At 44.9% G+C, this 17242-nt stretch overlaps 1 protein-coding gene across 1 annotated transcript in view; it reads left to right on the forward strand.

The window, feature by feature from the left end:
* LOC311080149 (leukocyte immunoglobulin-like receptor subfamily A member 3) overlaps positions 1–17242 on the forward strand; it is a 56481-nt gene that overhangs the window by 28901 nt on the left and 10338 nt on the right. Inside the window, exons 2-5 of the mRNA XM_084109927.1 lie at positions 2443–2478; positions 10972–11229; positions 14207–14464; positions 14569–14832. Coding sequence (XP_083966053.1) covers positions 2448–2478; positions 10972–11229; positions 14207–14464; positions 14569–14832 — 811 coding nt within the window. The 5' untranslated portion in view covers positions 2443–2447. The remainder of the gene's footprint in view (positions 1–2442; positions 2479–10971; positions 11230–14206; positions 14465–14568; positions 14833–17242) is intronic.

Here is a 17242-nt window from a genome sequence, read left to right on the forward strand (position 1 = left end):
TATTCATCAGTAGCTTTAATTAGAAATCTTTAAGTTAAATTTACTTGAAATATGGAATTAAGTAAACTTTACTTAACCTAGTTAAGTGAAAGTAACAAAGATAATAAGTCATTTTAACTTGGCTAGTAAATGGTTGATTAATATCGATTTAGTTGAAAATTCCTTTGCATTACATTTCACTCAAACAATAATATTGAATTATACCAATCATTTATAGTATGTGCTTTACTTAGATTATCTAAGTAACTTATACTACATCATGTCAGATGTTAAGTCTCATGTGAATGCAAAGACCTCAATACTTCGTAGACAATACACAATGACGGTAACATTTGATGGATCATTTTTGTGTTTGAATGTGTCATTTTGAGCAGAAAATTTACTTGAAATGTCACAAAATGGCAAGTTACTAATCCTGACAACAAAAGCAATGATAAAACAGTGTAAATACAGCTGGAAAACAGTGAAAAATTAACCTCATCATTAATTATTCAAGGTCCAGTGCATGATGGGAACCCCAGTATCAGAAAAGTTGAGTAATTTTTACTTAATTTTATTGAGTTAATATTTACGTTTCCATTTCTACTCGCTTGAATTAAGTACTGATATGGAATTTACTTAGATTTTTTAATTCTTGCCTGGACTAACTTTTTCATGTAAATTACATTGTTTTTTTTTCAGTAGTATTTACTTCACCAAAAAATAATTTTTTACAGTGTAGATAAGCATCCACGAGAGTAGCACGGTCACCTGCCTGTGAAAATGACTTAGTCTAACGGGAATCTTACTGATTTCAAAGTTGCATTGCAACAGAAAAGCACATTTAAACCTCCATTACCAACCGAATTAGTTAAGGTACCTTTTTTAATGTAATGAGATCTATTTCTCCAAATGAAATTGAAAAGATTTTTATCGACTTCTTTAATTATGTTATCAGGGACTTCTAGTGAAATAGCAGGATAGAGCAGACGAGATAAACATTCAGTTTTTGATAAAAGAATTCTACCATTAATTGACAAGTCTCGCATTAACCATAAATTAAATCTATTTTTAACTTTTTGAACTACAGATTGAAAATTAAGCTGACCCCTTTCCTTTTCGTCTTTACATATTTTGATTCCTAAATAGGTAATAACATTCTTTACAGGGATGCCATTAAAGCAGGGCTCAGTCATAGACATAATAAATACATAGACGCCCTATTGGCCGCTGGATCGTACGTCAACGGCGCCGCCATACTGCGGAGGGCAACTTTCCCATACCTCTCATAACGAGAATTGAGAAAAATGCCTATTTCTTGTGCTGCTTGGGGCTTTACAAATCGCCACACAATTGAAAACAGGTCTCAGGGAATTACCTTTCACAAGCAAAACTGAAAATTTGTTTCTGGTTGCATTTCATTTACTATTTTTATTTTCAGAGGAGAAAGGCCGCGAAATTTAAAAATACTACTGTTATTGTGTCACGAAATGTAGTTTTAAGAGTTTTTCAGTCGACAATGTAGTTGTTTAAAGCTCAAATCTGTGGTCTATTTATAAAGAGAGAGCCTTTTTAAAAATGTTATCTGGCGGTTTCGGAGTTGTGAGATCCAGCGATCACCGGGCGCTCAGCGCTCATGTACCCCGCCGAGAACAGCCTTGCCTCGGCTAGTGCTTCTGAGTTCTGATGTTCGCCGCTGGATCTGATGTCTTTAGTCTAGTGAGAATAATTCGTCTTGTGTTTATCTAACGGGCGATCTTTGGTCTCATTAATCTATAATTTGTTCCTTGGCAGATTGTTTTGGCTGAGGGCAAAGTGAAGTTTCATAACTTTATATATTTAGGCTATTTGACTTTAACGGTGTAGCCTGCTGTATGTTTGACTGAATCGTTTACTTTATTTCTTGACTTGTATAGCTTCTTATACCTTTTAAAAACTGAAATTTACATTTTTTTTGCTCGCAGGTTTCTCTCTAGAGCTCCCCCTACAGCTTCGGAATAGATATTTGACAACACTGTTGTAAAAACTCGTTGGCGATTCTCAGACACCAGAGGCTATAGATCAACGACATCAAAGCAGATGGGACATTCTTTAAAACGTCTTCTTCATTCGGGTTCGAACAGCGTGAGGGAGCGCAATAATGACAGCATTTTAGCAGATTTCTTTTGGCCTTAAAGCAATTGTTTACATCGCGAGACCTGATATCTTCCTGACGCGGCGGCCGGGCGGCGATATTTTTTTTCCCAGGATGGTAGGGGAAGACTCATGAATATTAATTAGGGAAGTCATCCCTGATTGGTCTGATGACCTACCCCTAACCCCACCCTAAACCTACCCTAAACCTAACCTGAATGAGCATCACAACAGAAAAACAGTAGAATAAACTCTAGACATGTTTCAGTGTGTGATTTACATTGTGTTGAATGAATGGAAAAGCTTCATATCTGTTTCTTCTGCTTTTAGTGCTGATGTCCCTCGTTCATTCTGGACTCAGTCAAGGTACTGTCCGTCACTGCAGTACATTTGAGTTCTCTTACGAGAGGTTCTCTCGTATTGCGTAAGTTGCTTACGCTACGGGAAAGTCTTCTTTCTTCGAGATCTGAAGCCAAAAATTATCCTTAATTTTGTATTCATTGTCAACGCAGTGCGGCAGCCGGCAGACCAAGGCAGGCTGTATAAGCGTGCTCATTGGCTGCTCGGCGGCAACTGCTTAAGCCTATCAGTGAGCCTCGTGAAACGTGGCCTCCAATGAGGGCGCTTCGCGCCCTCCACACCCTTCTAACCGTCAAGATGGGTGTGGCCAGTGTGGATATAACGAGGGCTCACAGGCTGAATATCTGATTTTCTAGTCTTCAGCGAAGCTCTACGCATCGCTGGATCTTGAGAGCCGCCGCCGTTGAAACCAACGAACAGCAAGCTTAGGACAGCGCCTGAGGAAGCCGGCCGCCTTCGCCGCCTTCAGCCATCCGTGCCTGCTACGCTATCCGGCGACATATCCTTTTATTACTGCTGTGTGTGTTCGCCCTGCTCAGCAACGGAGACCGCCACCTCATCTGCGCTCTCTGCCTGGGCCGCGAGCACGCCGCCACCGCACTCTCTACGGGCGGCTGCCCCGAGTGCGAAGAACTTTCAATGTCGACCCTGCGGGCTCGACTTGAAGTTTTCGACCAAGCTGTCGCTCCGCCTGTCCCTGCCGGGCCGCGCAAGAAGAAGCGCCGCTCGCAGAGACCACCGGAGACTGATGTGACTGAGGAGCTCGCCGGAACCTCTCCCTCGAGCTTCTCTCTCGCCCTCTCTGCCCCCCCTCCCGGCCGCTCAACCGCAGGCTCTCGCCCGCGCCGCCGCCGCGTCAGGGGATGAGGCGAATGAGATAGACACCCTCCCTCTGTTCGAGCCGCGCTACTGCGCCATTCACAAGGGATGGCAGAAGCGGACGGTCTCGGAGTGAGCTTCCTCTCCCTCTGTTCGAGCCGCACAAACTGCGCCGCTCACAAGGGATGGCAGAAGCAGACGGTCTTGGAGCTCTCTTTACGTTACAAGAAAGCTACTCCGTCCTCGCGCGTCACTCACCGGCGAAAAGGAGAACAGAGTGTTTTCGTCCCGCTGTGGCCGGACCTACCTCCATTTCTCACACATTTCTCAGTCCCCTCTTAAGTTCAGGCGACTGGAATTGTTCATATCGCAGTACACGAGCCTGTTATAAATACACTCGCCTGGAATCTTAGGCTTTCGCGCCAGAGACCCGTGTTCGATCCCGGCTCTCGCGGCAGTTAAAAATTTATGCTGTTCGCTTCTCCGAGCTCGCGGCCCGCTTTTCTTACATTCAGAAAGCGAACCCGCTCTCCCCCTTGTTGGGCCGCGCAGATTGCGCCGTTCACAAGGGATAACAGAGCGGACGGTCACGAGCAACATTCAGCGCGTGCGCCTCACTCACCGTCGAAAAGAGGAGAGAGAGTGTTTTAGTCCCGCTGTGGCCGGACAAACCGCCAATTCTCACACATTCTCAGTCCCCTCTTAAGTTCAGGCGGCTGGAAATATTACTATTGCAGTAAACGAGCCTGTTTTTATACACGCACGCCTGCAAACAAACATGAGGACACCCCTGTGGTTCAGTGGCAGAATCATAGGCTTTCGCGCAAGAGACCCGTGTTCGATCCCGGCTCTCGCGGCAGATAAAAATTTATGCTGTTCGCTTTTCCGAGCTCGCGGCCAGTTTTTCTTACATACAGAAAACGAACCCGCCTCTCGTACCACTCCTACTCATGGTGCTCGAGTATTTATGAGCGTCTAAACACGAGGGAAGAAAAGACGGTTAATTCCCGCTGCGGCTGGACCACTGTCAAAGCTTCACGCTCTGTCAGTCACCGTTGCCACGGCTACTGCAGATGTTTACCTCGCAGTCAACGAGCCGGTATATCTACCCGCTCGCCTGCGCGCAACCACCGTTCTCACGGCGACCCAGAGAAATCTCAAATGAGCATAATGTCTGGTTGCACGGCTCACGCCGTATGTGTTTCAAATGCAGTGAATGTGCCCACGTTTCCGTGTTCACCCCTGCACACAAGCACTATAAATCCCGTGTCTCTCACAGAGCCCACTCTCATAAAGCAGGCAGAACCCGCTCGAGTGTTAAAAGTAGGTCACGTGTCCACCTCACCGTGCCCACACCTACTCACTGCCCGCTCTGTCACGGCCTCTCACGACCGGTCATGTTTTAAATGTAAGTCCTGTGCCCGCCCTCGAGCGCTCACACATACTAACGAACATTTCGCCCCCGACGCCGCCCTCGCGCGTCACGCCTCACACTATATGTTCCCCGTCCAAGCCACCGGGACACTGTGTGTAAAACGGCCAGCTATCGCTGCGTGCGATCCGCCGTATCTAAGCACCAAGAGCGCACGCGCTGCGCCCACCCCTCCGTTTTGAGCTCTTGAGCCCGCGACGCGCGACGATCAGAGCCCGGAGGCCATTCTGCTCCTGGCTTCACACTCAAAAGCGTGGGAAGCTATTCCAGGCGCATCAGAATGGGTGCTAAGCACAGTAAAAAAGGGCTATACTCTGCAGTTCGCTCGCCGCCCCCCTGCGCTTTCAGGCGCGTACCGAGACGAGAGTGAATGGAGAAGTAGCACATCTACTTCGAGCAGAAATAGCTACACTTCTGTGCAAAGGGGCTATAGAACCGGTTTCCCCTTCTATGAGCGAGTCGGGCTTTTACAGCCGTTATTTCCTCGTTCCCAAGAAGGACGGAGCTCTCAGACCAATTTTGGATCTAGACGTTTGAACAAGGCTCTTATGAGAAGACCGTTCAAAATGCTCACAACCAGGCAAATTCTCGCGCAAATTCGCCCGAGGGACTGGTTTATATCTCTCGATCTAAAAGACGCATACTTTCAGATCCAGATAATACCCCATCACAGGCCATTCTTGAGATTCGCCTTTGACGGTCAGGTATATCAGTACACCGTCCTGCCTTTCGGCCTGTCGTTGGCACCCCGTACATTTACGAAGTGCATGGACACGGCTCTCGCTCCCCTGAGGGGTCGGGGAATGCGAATTCTGAACTACTTGGACGATTGGCTAATTCTAGCACAGTCAGAGGCCGAACTCATCGCCCACAGAACAGTGCTTCTAAGCCACCTGGACAGCCTGGGGCTCACGGTCAACTGGACCACGAGCTCATTAGTGCCCAGTCAATCAACCTCTTTTCTGTGTTTGGATCTGGTCACTGTGGCAATGACGGCCCGCCTGTCGACACAGCGCGCGCGCTGCATTCGACACCTGGCCGTGTCCTTCCAGCCGGGCAGCACCACACCTCTCAAGACATTTCAGAGGATGCTGGGTTGTATGGCTTCAGCTGCAGCAGTGCTTCAGCTGGGTCTGTTACGTATGCGCCCGCTACAACGCTGGCTGAATGCCAGAGTGCCTCACAGAGCCTGGGCTTCCGGCGGCATTCGAATCAGAGTGACTCAGAGCTGCGTTTCAGCACTGAAGCCCTGGTTAGCGGCCGACTGGTACCAGCGGGGAGTGACAATGGGAGCCATCTCACACCGCAAAGTTATCTCGACGGATGCTTCCACCTCAGGTTGGGGCGCTCTTTTCGAGGGCAAACCGGTCTTTGGCCTGTGGTCAGACCAGGAGAAATACCTCCACATAAACTGTTCGGAGATGATAGCGGTCGAGAACGCGCTCAAGCGCTTCCTCCCATTCATACAGGATCACCATGTGCTAGTCTGCTCGGACAACATGTCCGTGGTATCCTATGTGAACCGACAGGGCGGTGTCAGATCCAGGAACCTGTGCAAGCTGACAGAACGCCTTCTCGTGTGGGCTCACCGCTCGTTGCGCTCGCTGAGAGCCGCGCACGTGCCGGGCCACCTGAATGTCGGTCCAGACAGACTGTCCAGAGACATCATTCCCCCGGGAGAATGGTCCCTGCACCCCCAGACAGTCCAGTTTCTCTGGCGCCTATTCGGCAGAGCGGAGGTCGACCTCTTTGCGTCGAGAGACAACGCTCACTGCCCGAAATTTTTCTTGAAAAGCGAGGACGCGCTGTCCCAGACATGGCCCAGCCTCCCGCTGTACGCTTTTCCCCCGATCTCCCTGTTACCACAGGTCATTACGAGGATCAGGGAAACACACCACCCAGTGCTTCTTATAGCCCCGCGTTGGGAGAACCAAACCTGGTACCCAGAGCTAGTGAGGCTGTCGCACTCATCCCCATGGCCGATCCCGGTGAGAAAGGATCTCCTCTCTCAAGCCAGTGGATCGATCTGGCATCCCCATCCAGAACGATGGTCTCTGCATGCATGGGTAATCAACGGATACCCGTTGACCTGCCAGAAGGGGTCGTGAACACGATCACGCAGTCTAGAGCTCCCTCCACGAGACGGCTCTACGCGTCTAAATGGTCTGTGTTTTCTAAATGGTGCGCTACTAAGAGCTTGGATCCACGTGCATGTGGGGTCTCACGGGTACTCTCCTTCCTACAAGAGCTGTTGGACAAGGGCAGGTCCTCTTCCACGCTCAAAGTGTATGTGGCGGCTATTGCAGCGTTCGCTGAGACGACGCGCGGCCAGGCAATAGGAAGGAACGAGCTTATTATCCGCTTCCTCAGAGGAGCTAGACGGATGAATCCCCCGCGGCCCCCCTCAGTTCCTATTTGGGATCTGTCCTTGGTCCTGGAGGCCCTGAAGGCTTTTCCCTTTGAACCGCTTGAATCCGTGGATTTAAAGTACCTGTCGCTCAAAACCGTTTTTCTGATAGCTCTGTCTTCAGTAAAACGCGTGGGGGATTTGCACGCGCTATCTGTTAGCCCTGCATGTCTTGAGTTCGGACCGAACGACTCGAAAGTCATTCTCAGACCGAGACACGGTTACATCCCCAAAGCGATTGGAACCCCTTTTAGGGCACAAATCATTTCCCTTTCGGCTCTGCCAGCATCCGATAATGGGGACAGTGATAACCTCCTATGCCCTGTCAGGGCGCTGAGAGTTTACATCACGCGCTCCGCCGCTTTCAGGCGTTCCGAGCAGCTCTTTGTTTCCTTCGGCGGACGCACCAAGGGTCTCGCCGCCTCGAAACAGAGCCTGTCCAGGTGGATAGTGGATGCGATTGCAGCAGCTTATGCCTCCAAACACCTGCAGTGCCCTCTGGGTATCAGAGCCCACTCTACTAGAGGCATGGCCTCTTCGTGGGCCTGGTCCAGTGGAATTTCTATCCACGATATTTGTATGGCGGCGGGCTGGGCCTCCCCATCGACATTCGTGAGGTTTCATAACCTGGAAGTTCCCGCCTTACAGGCTAAATTGCTGTCAGTATAAGTGACATGTATGCTCTGCCCAGTCGCTTATGTGCAGACTACGTTCACATGCTGGCGATATTTCTGGTATGGTACTTAGGGTAAAGTGTTTTATACTCAGACCGGCTGGGCCGCTCTGTTTCTCATTCCCCGTTACGCGCTGTTTACCGGTGCTGGCCCGTGCTGCTGGCCGCCCGTCTTCCACTCTGTTGCGCGGGGGGTTATTCTCTTCGTAAAAGACCGATGATGTCGCTCTTTTCTTACCCTAATGTGTGCTTATGTACTGTGTGGGCTCGCGCTGCCGGCCCCACTGTTTTGCACTGATATATACTTATAGACCGGCCGCGCCGCTCTATTTTATACACTGAGTGAAGTGCTTTGTACTGTGTTGGCCCGTCTCTCCGACCGGCCACCTGTTCCAGCAGAATGTTTTTCCCCGTTCTCCCTGGGATTCATGTGCTGGATGCTCGGCGCGCACGGCGTTGACAAGGGGTTCCCGTAGCGTAAGCAACTTACGCAATACGAGAGAACCTCTCGTAAGAGAACGTACTCGGTTACCTAATGTAACCTCGGTTCTCTCTAGAAGAGGGAACGAGTATTGCGTAACCTGCCGTGTCGCGCCACGAGCTTTTGCGCTTCAGACTATGAAAACCAGATATTCAGCCTGTGAGCCCTCGTTATATCCACACTGGCCACACCCATCTTGACGGTTAGAAGGGTGTGGAGGGCGCGAAGCGCCCTCATTGGAGGCCACGTTTCACGAGGCTCACTGATAGGCTTAAGCAGTTGCCACCGAGCAGCCAATGAGCACGCTTATACAGCCTGCCTTGGTCTGCCGGCTGCCGCACTGCGTTGACAATGAATACAAAATGAAGGATAATTTTTGGCTTCAGATCTCGAAGAAAGAAGACTTTCCCGTAGCGTAAGCAACTTACGCAATACTCGTTCCCTCTTCTAGAGAGAACCGAGGTTACATTAGGTAACCGAGTACGTTTTAACTAATGTGAATTGTGTTATAGTAGTTTATTTGTCTTCATGTCTACATCAGGATCCCACATTTGTCTGTTTGCTGATGTTTTATGTCCATGTTTTGCATATTTCACAGAATAATCTGTTCCTTATGCTGCAAAACATTACAGAAATCTGCTATTTATTCAATCAATCAAACAGTCTTGCAGTTGTAAAGTAGTTCAGTCAGACATTGATTTCAAAAGATCATAAACCACTGGATAAAACAGAAATGAGTTTTGCACAGTGAGTTTTATTTGCATGTTTCTGAGTTTTTGCTGCAATATTAATTATTGACTGTGTGTCATTAAGATCTTCAATGCTTAGCTTTATTCATTCAGTGTGATTTGGTTGGAAGGGCTGGAAGAGAAAAGGGCTTGAGAACAGACAGACAGAAGTTAGTAAGTTCAGTTCAGATCTTTAAACGCTCAGACTGTAAACAGCATCATCTACTGGTCAGAACTGGAAGAGCAATAATACAAAGGACATGCGGACTGGATACATACACTACTGGTCAAAAGTTTTAGATCGGTAAGACTTTTTATGTTTTTAAAAGAAGTCTCTTCTGCTCACCAAGGCTGCATTTATTTGATAAACAATTCAAAAAAAAAAAAAAAAAAAAAAAAAAAACAGTAATATTGTGAAATATTATGACAATTTAAAATGACTGTTTTCTATTTTAATACATTTTAAAATGTAATTTATTCCTCAGATGAAAGCTGAATGTTCAGCATCATTACTCCAGTCTTCAGTGTCACATGATCCTTCAGAAATCATTCTAATATGATGATTTGATGCTTAAGAAACATTCATTATTATTATCAATGTTGAAAACAGTTGTGTACAATTCTTTTTTTTTCAAAATTATTTGATGAATAGAAAGTTCAAAAGAACAGCATTTATTTAAAATAGAATATTTTCTAACATTATAAATGTCTTTAATGTAACTTTTGATCAGTTTAACTCATCCTTGATGAATAAAAGTGTTACGGGGAAAATTCAGTATTTCTTATAATCATTTGTTTTCAAACTGTTTAATCATATGTTTCTGTGAGGTTTTCCAGCAGCTGAGGGGGGACAGGAAAGAGCAGGCCAATAAGACGGATGGGCAGGAAGATAGTGAAATACCTGAGCACGAGAAAGAGTTTGGTTAGAAGAATACAGGGTTATTTAACTAATAAAAGAAGCACCAGGCCCTCTCCTGAGGGAAGCGGGAGGCAATTTAGGTCATAGATGAAGGCCTTTGGGTGTCTCAGGGACAAAGAACAGTGTGACCTGCACCAGGGGGTAGAAACCAGTCCGAACTAGCTGAAGATAGGGGGTATCTTTCTGGAAATTTACAAGAAACATGGAAGGAGGAGTTTTTTTGCCAAGAAACTGTATAAAATGTCTATGCTTTATTGAGTCTACAGGTATTCTGTTTTCCAAACCGGGTAGCTGCGGTTTTTGTGAAAAGAATCCTCAAAGAATAAACTTTTCTCTTTATTACAGTTTTGCCTCTTGAAAGTTCTTACACCATTGATGCTGTTTGTTATTAACTTTTGAAAATTGCCTTTACAAAAGTATTGATTTATTTTATTTCTTTCCCACAAAAATAAAATTTAAATTCTTACTGACCTCAAACTTTTGAACGGTAGTGTTTAATGTTACAAAAGCTTTAGATTTCAGATAAATGCTGTTCTTTTGAACTTTCTATTCATCATAGCATCATGAAATAAAAATGTAAAAAACTGTTTTCAACATTGATAATAATCATAAATGTTTCTTGAGCATCAAATCATCATATTAGAATGATTTCTGAAGGATCGTGTGACACTGAAGACTGGAGTAATGATGCTGAGAATTCAGCTTTGATCACAGGAATAAATTACACTTTACTGTATATTCACACAGAAAACAGCTGTTTTAAATTGTAATAATATTTCACAATATTACTGTTTTTGTTTGTATTTTTAATCAAATAAATGCAGCCTTGGTGAGCAGAAGATACTTCTTTTAAAAACATTAAAAATCTTACCGATCTAAAATACATTACAAAAAAATACATACATTTTTGTTGTAATCATTACAATTTACAAGCAAACTAGATTTTTAATTTAAGTGTTTTTCTCCTGATGAAGTTTTGAGTTCATGACAGTGATCTGGATACTGCGATGCTTTTCAATATTTACTTCTGTGTTTCTCAGTGAAACCTGTAGTGACGGTGAAGCCAGATCTGCGTGTGTTCATAGGAGAGACAGTCACTCTCACATGTGACATACAGGGAGGAGGAGACATTCAGAGATACAGCTGGATTAGAGATGGAGACACTGACTATACATATACAACAACAGCAGAGTTCAGTTTCACAGCTGATGTGTCTCTCAGTGGTAAATACAGGTGTAGAGGAGAGAGATCAGACTCATGGACAGACTCCAGTGATGCTGTTACACTGACTGTATCAGGTGAGTCTTCATATTCACATCTGTTTATTGATCATAATTTTCAACCACATCTGTTCTTATAAGAGGACTGACAATTCACTTTTTAGTAATTATTCAGTAACTGCACACGTGTGTGTGTGTTGCATGTTTTGTGGAGGTTTTGGTTTATTATAAAATCATGTAAATTGTGACTTTCCAGTGTTATAGGCGTCTCCATCTTTAATTTATGTGTGTCTCCATCTTTGATATTTAGTCACTGTCACTATGGTTACAGGAGATATTCATGAGTATCATGAGAATAGAAAAGGACTCGAGCGACTGAGTTCAGTTCTGATGAGTTTTGGACTGAAGTCAGAGAGAATGACGTGATTTACAGATTATTAGTGTTGAAGTCAAAACCACAAACCCAGACCAGAGTGTTTTCACAGATTACACATTTTTGTTCTAAGAACGGTTTTAAAACATTTTGGTTTGGTGATGGAAACTTTAAAGTGTCCATTTTTCTTAGTGCTAGTGGAGCTTTTCTTTTTTTCTTTTTTTTTGTGGGGAGGTTAGTATGATGTTCCTGAAATATTCTTTTCACCTAATTTGTATTAACAACTCAAAAGTCCTCCTCAAAAAACCTTTACTAATTAATCCAATGGAGAAAGTTATAGTGACGTGATACACAGCAAAATCCTCAGTGTTGAATGAACTCGATGTCTAAATGTGTCCAAGAGTGTTAAAGATTTTTTGTTAAAGAAACTACAGTTTTTGTGCTAATTTTGAGAACATTATTAAAGACCAGATAACACTGAACACACATTTTATTAATGTTACTGGAAGAATTTTTGTTCATAACTTTGAGAGATCCTTAACGTTAGCCAAAGTTATGATAACGTTCCCGTTAGCTGGTTATGGTTATGGTAAAAGTATATTCATCATAAAGGCTCAACACAAAATGCACACATCCAGCGGGCAAAACAAACTCAGTGAGGATCTCAACCACATAAACTGCCAAAGGGAAGAGAAAGTTTCACACACCAGCTCCAATAATAGAAACATGTATCTCATGTTCTCAATGGCCATTAGACTCGACACTCGAAAACATGAAATAAATATATTTACATTATTTTGTAACTGTGTAACAAACTGTGGTTTGCCAACTTTCTCTTCCTTTTTGCAAGAGTATATTTATCATCATATGACCAAGACCAGAGTAATGTATCTCTGTCACAGAATGGCTCCATGAACTAAATCCCTCTGGAAACCGTTGGTCAAATGCTTTGCTCAAAGACACAATAGTGATGGTTAACAGTTCATTCACTGCAGGGTTTATACCAGCAACATTCCCATTTACAACCGAAGGTCCTTCTGAACAATCAGTTTTATTCCCTGAATATTATAGTACTACTATAGTACATGTCCAGAAAAACATATATTTTGTGCATGCAAATACCCTTATGATGAATACGATATTAAATAGCATAGCAAACAATGAAGTACCATGGTGCTTAAACACTGTACACACTGCACACACTGCACACACACTGCATTAGTATCGGTTGTTGGTATCAGAGCATTTTTATGAGTATGAATATGAGAGCGCAGTATCGGGCCGACACCAATACTGGTGTTAATATAGACCTTTCTCACTCGTGGTTATGGGCTCCAGAAAGGCCGCTGTGAGTAAGTTCAGTCACTCAGAGCTCATGGTGAACAACACACACACATTCTCAATCTCACAGATCCTCAAATCCTGGAGTCACCGGCTGTGTCTCATTTCGAAGGCTGAATCCTCCGGAGGTCACATTTATCTGCCGCAAACGTCATGAGGCTCTTCATCTCAGTAAACTGACCATTACATTCCCATGAGGAAACTACAGCAGTTTACACTTCACTAGCAATAACGCTCAGTTTTATAATGGTGACTGTCCTGAAATAAGACGTTCTTTATGACGTATGCGGCCGATAAATGTGACGTCAAGAGGACGCAGCTTCGACACGAGACACAGATCCATGAAAACAGACGCTAAGAAGCAGAGAGTCGTTCAGATTGTACTATCATTATTATTTTAAACTCTTTTAATCTTTAAACAGTTTTTTATTACTGATTAAACTATTGAGAAGTATATTACTGTGAACAAGAATTATATTGTTTTTGATGTTTCCTATAAAATAAAGAAAGATTAACTGAACTAAAAACAGTCTGTGCTTGCAAATATAATATGGCTGAATAAGTTTATTATTTTGTTTAGCCTTTTTGCTTCAGCATTTGTTGTATGATGATATTTATCATATTTTATTTTTAATATTAAAAAAAGTTGAGGATATTCGCTTATCCGTAAATTTACCCGGGTCTGTCACATAACCTGTTAAAACTCTGAACTATAAATATTCCCTGAAATTACCAGAACATCCCACTTCATGATTTTATGGTGAAATGTCTTATTTTTCAATTCACCTCGCACAACTTTCACCACTGTTGCATATTTCACTCAAAATGATGATATACACATTCTCTTACAGTGAGGTAAATTCTTTATTACAAATACAAACAAGATAATACTTCCCAATAATGAATACTATGTAGCAGTCCTAGACGAGAAAATGGCGGCCACACACACACACTCTCTGAGCCACACACACACTCTCTGAGCATGTTCATCTCTGAGCTTGTCTTTAACATATGCAAATGGCTCCGAAGCCAAATTAATTTGAGTTAATCAAATAAAATAAATCTCATAGATGACACTATTTACATTTTATGTTAGACTTATTAAATATATATGTATTATTCTTAATTAGATATATTTAAATAAAGTGAACACAATTTAAATGTGTCATACCTAAGAAGGGCTTGAATCATTTTTTTGAGTGGAGCAGAAAAGACAAACACTTCAAATCAAAATAAATTACACAGTTTACTGTACAAAAAAGAATGATAAAACAAAAGTCTAGTGAAAGATATGACCAATAACATAAATGAGCTCAACACTGCATCACTGTTCACTTCCAGATAAACCGCAGCCGATTGTGACTGTAACGCCCCAGAGTTCAGTGTTCACTGGAGACACAGTTACTCTCAGCTGTGACGTGGGAAGCTCAACTGGATGGAGGTTTCACTGGAGGAAAGACTCAAACTGGGAATCCAGTGATGATGCAGGAACTAAAACAATCAGTTCTGTGAGAGTCTCTGATGGAGGAACATACGAGTGTACAGCACAGCGAGGAGAATACTACACACACTTCAGTTATGTTGAGATAACAGTGAGAGGTAAGTGCTCTTTCACTCTTTTACTCTGTAGATTTTTTTCAGTGAAAGCTAATTTTGAGTTTTAAAAGATTCAAACATGAAGTGTGTGTTTGCTCATTTCACAGTGAGACCCAAACCTGTAGTGAAGGTGAAGCCTGATGTTCGTGTGTTCAGAGGAGAGAGAGTCACTCTCACATGTGACATACAGGAGACAGGAGTCTGGAGGTACAGCTGGTATAAAGATCAAGATCACAGCAGAAGAACAGACCAGATCTATATAATCACATCTGTGGAGCCGTCTCATGCTGGTCTGTACAGATGTAGAGGAACTCTGACTGAAACCCTACAGAACTCAAAGATCAGTGATGGAGTTACACTGACAGTATCAGGTGAGTGTGTTCATCATTTCATCACATCACTTTAACCTGAAGACATTGAGTAGAAAAGAGTTTACTTTGTCTCACACTTAGTCAGATTATGTTAGTTAAGAGTTTGTAATCATCTCTATATACAGTGACAGGCTGATTATGATCTCAGATCTTCTCAGAGTTCATTATCTAGAGAGTGGGGAACAGCCTAATACTTTTTGACTTTCTCAGTTTGTGTAAATTCACTCGGGGTTCAGAGTATTTATTTTTTCCACATTCATTTCCCGCATGTCTAGTACAATTATGTGGTTTTGTTTAATTAATACAGTATATACCTTTTTTTTTTTTTTTTCTTGATTTACCCCGAAAGAATGGAAGTGAAATGTGACAACATGCCCCATAGGTGGAGTACATTGTAACATGTTAACCTTAAAATGTTATCAGATCTAATTAAAAAATATACAAGACAAACTAAAATATGTCGTCAATAAAATACAATTATTGACTTTTTCATATAAAATAATGGCATTTTTTAATAATTAAAAATAAATATATATTTTTTAGATTGACAACAAACACCACATATCAGCTATACAGCATAGTACAAAACATAATATCCATCCATCCATCCATCCATCTTCTACCGCTTATCCGGGGCCGGGTCGCGGGGGCAGCAGTCTAAGCAGGGATGCCCAGACGTCCCTCTCCCTAGACACTTCCTCCAGCTCTTCCGGGGGGACACCGAGGCGTTCCCAGGCCAGCCGGGAGACATAGTCTCTCCAGCGTGTCCTAGGTCTTCCCCGGGGTCTCCTCCCGGTGGGACATGCCCGGAACACCTTCCCGGGAAGGCGTCCAGGAGGCATCCGGAAAAGATGCCCGAGCCACCTCAACTGACCCCTCTCGATGTGGAGGAGCAGCGGCTCTACTCTGAGCTCCTCCCGAGTGACCGAGCTTCTCACCCTATCTCTAAGGGATCGCCCAGCCACCCTGCGGAGAAAGCTCATTTCGGCCGCTTGTATCCGGGATCTTGTCCTTTCGGTCATGACCCACAGCTCAAGACCATAGGTGAGAGTAGGAACGTAGATTGACTGGTAAATCGAGAGCTTCGCCTTGCGGCTCAGCTCCTTCTTCACCACGACAGACCGGTACAGGGACCGCATTACTGCAGAAGCTGCACCGATCCGCCTGTCAATCTCCCGTTCCATCCTTCCCTCACTCGTGAACAAGACCCCAAGATACTTGAACTCCTCCACTTGAGGCAGGAGCTCTCCACCAACCTGAAGCGGGCAAACCACCCTTTTCCGACTGAGAACCATGGCCTCGGACTTGGAGGTGCTGATTTTCATCCCAGCCGCTTCACACTCGGCTGCAAACCGTCCCAGTGCATGCTGGAGGTCCTGGTCTGATGAGGCCAACACGACAACATCATCCGCAAAGAGCAGAGATGAAATCGTGTGGTCCCCAAACCCGACCCCCTCCGGCCCCTGGCTGCGCCTAGAAATTCTGTCCATAAAAATTATGAACAGAACCGGCGACAAAGGGCAGCCCTGCCGGAGTCCAACACGCACCGGGAACAAGTCTGACTTACTGCTGGCAATACGAACCAAGCTCCTGCTCCGGTCGTACAGGGACCGGATAGCCCTTAGCAAAGGGCCCCGGACCCCATACTCCCGGAGCACCCTCCACAGGCCGCCGCGAGGGACACAGTCGAATGCCTTCTCCAAATCCACAAAGCACATGTAGATTGGTTGGGCAAACTCCCATGAGCCCTCCAGCACCCTGTAGAGGGTATAGAGCTGGTCCAGTGTTCCACGACCGGGACGAAAACCACACTGTTCCTCCTGAATCCGAGGTTCTACTATCGGCCGGATTCTCCTCTCCAGTACCCTGGCATAGACTTTCCCAGGGAGGCTGAGAAGTGTGATCCCCCTATAGTTGGAGCACACCCTCCGATCCCCCTTCTTGAAAAGAGGGACCACCACCCCGGTCTGCCAGTCCAAAGGTACTGTCCCCAACCGCCACGCGATGTTGCAGAGGCGTGTCAGCCAAGACAGCCCCACAACATCCAGAGACTTGAGGTACGCAGGGCGGATCTCATCCACCCCCGGTGCCTTGCCACCGAGGAGTTTCTTGACTACCTCGGTGACTTCAGCTTGGGTGATGGACGAGTCCGCCTCCGAGCCCTCAGCCTCTGCTTCCTCAATGGAAGACGTGACGGCGGGATTGAGGAGATCCTCGAAGTATTCCTTCCACCGTCCGGTGATATCCCCAGTCGAGGTCAACAGCTGCCCACCTCCACTGTAAACAGCGTTGGTAGGGCACTGCTTCCCCCTCCTGAGGCGCCGGACGGTTTGCCAGAATCTCTTCGAGGCCGACCGATAGTCCTTCTCCATGGCCTCACCGAACTCCTCCCAGGCCCGAGTTTTTGCCT

The sequence above is a fragment of the Abramis brama genome (assembly GCF_963993115.1).
Source record: "Abramis brama genome assembly, chromosome: 3".
Classification (NCBI taxonomy): domain Eukaryota; kingdom Metazoa; phylum Chordata; class Actinopteri; order Cypriniformes; family Leuciscidae; genus Abramis; species Abramis brama.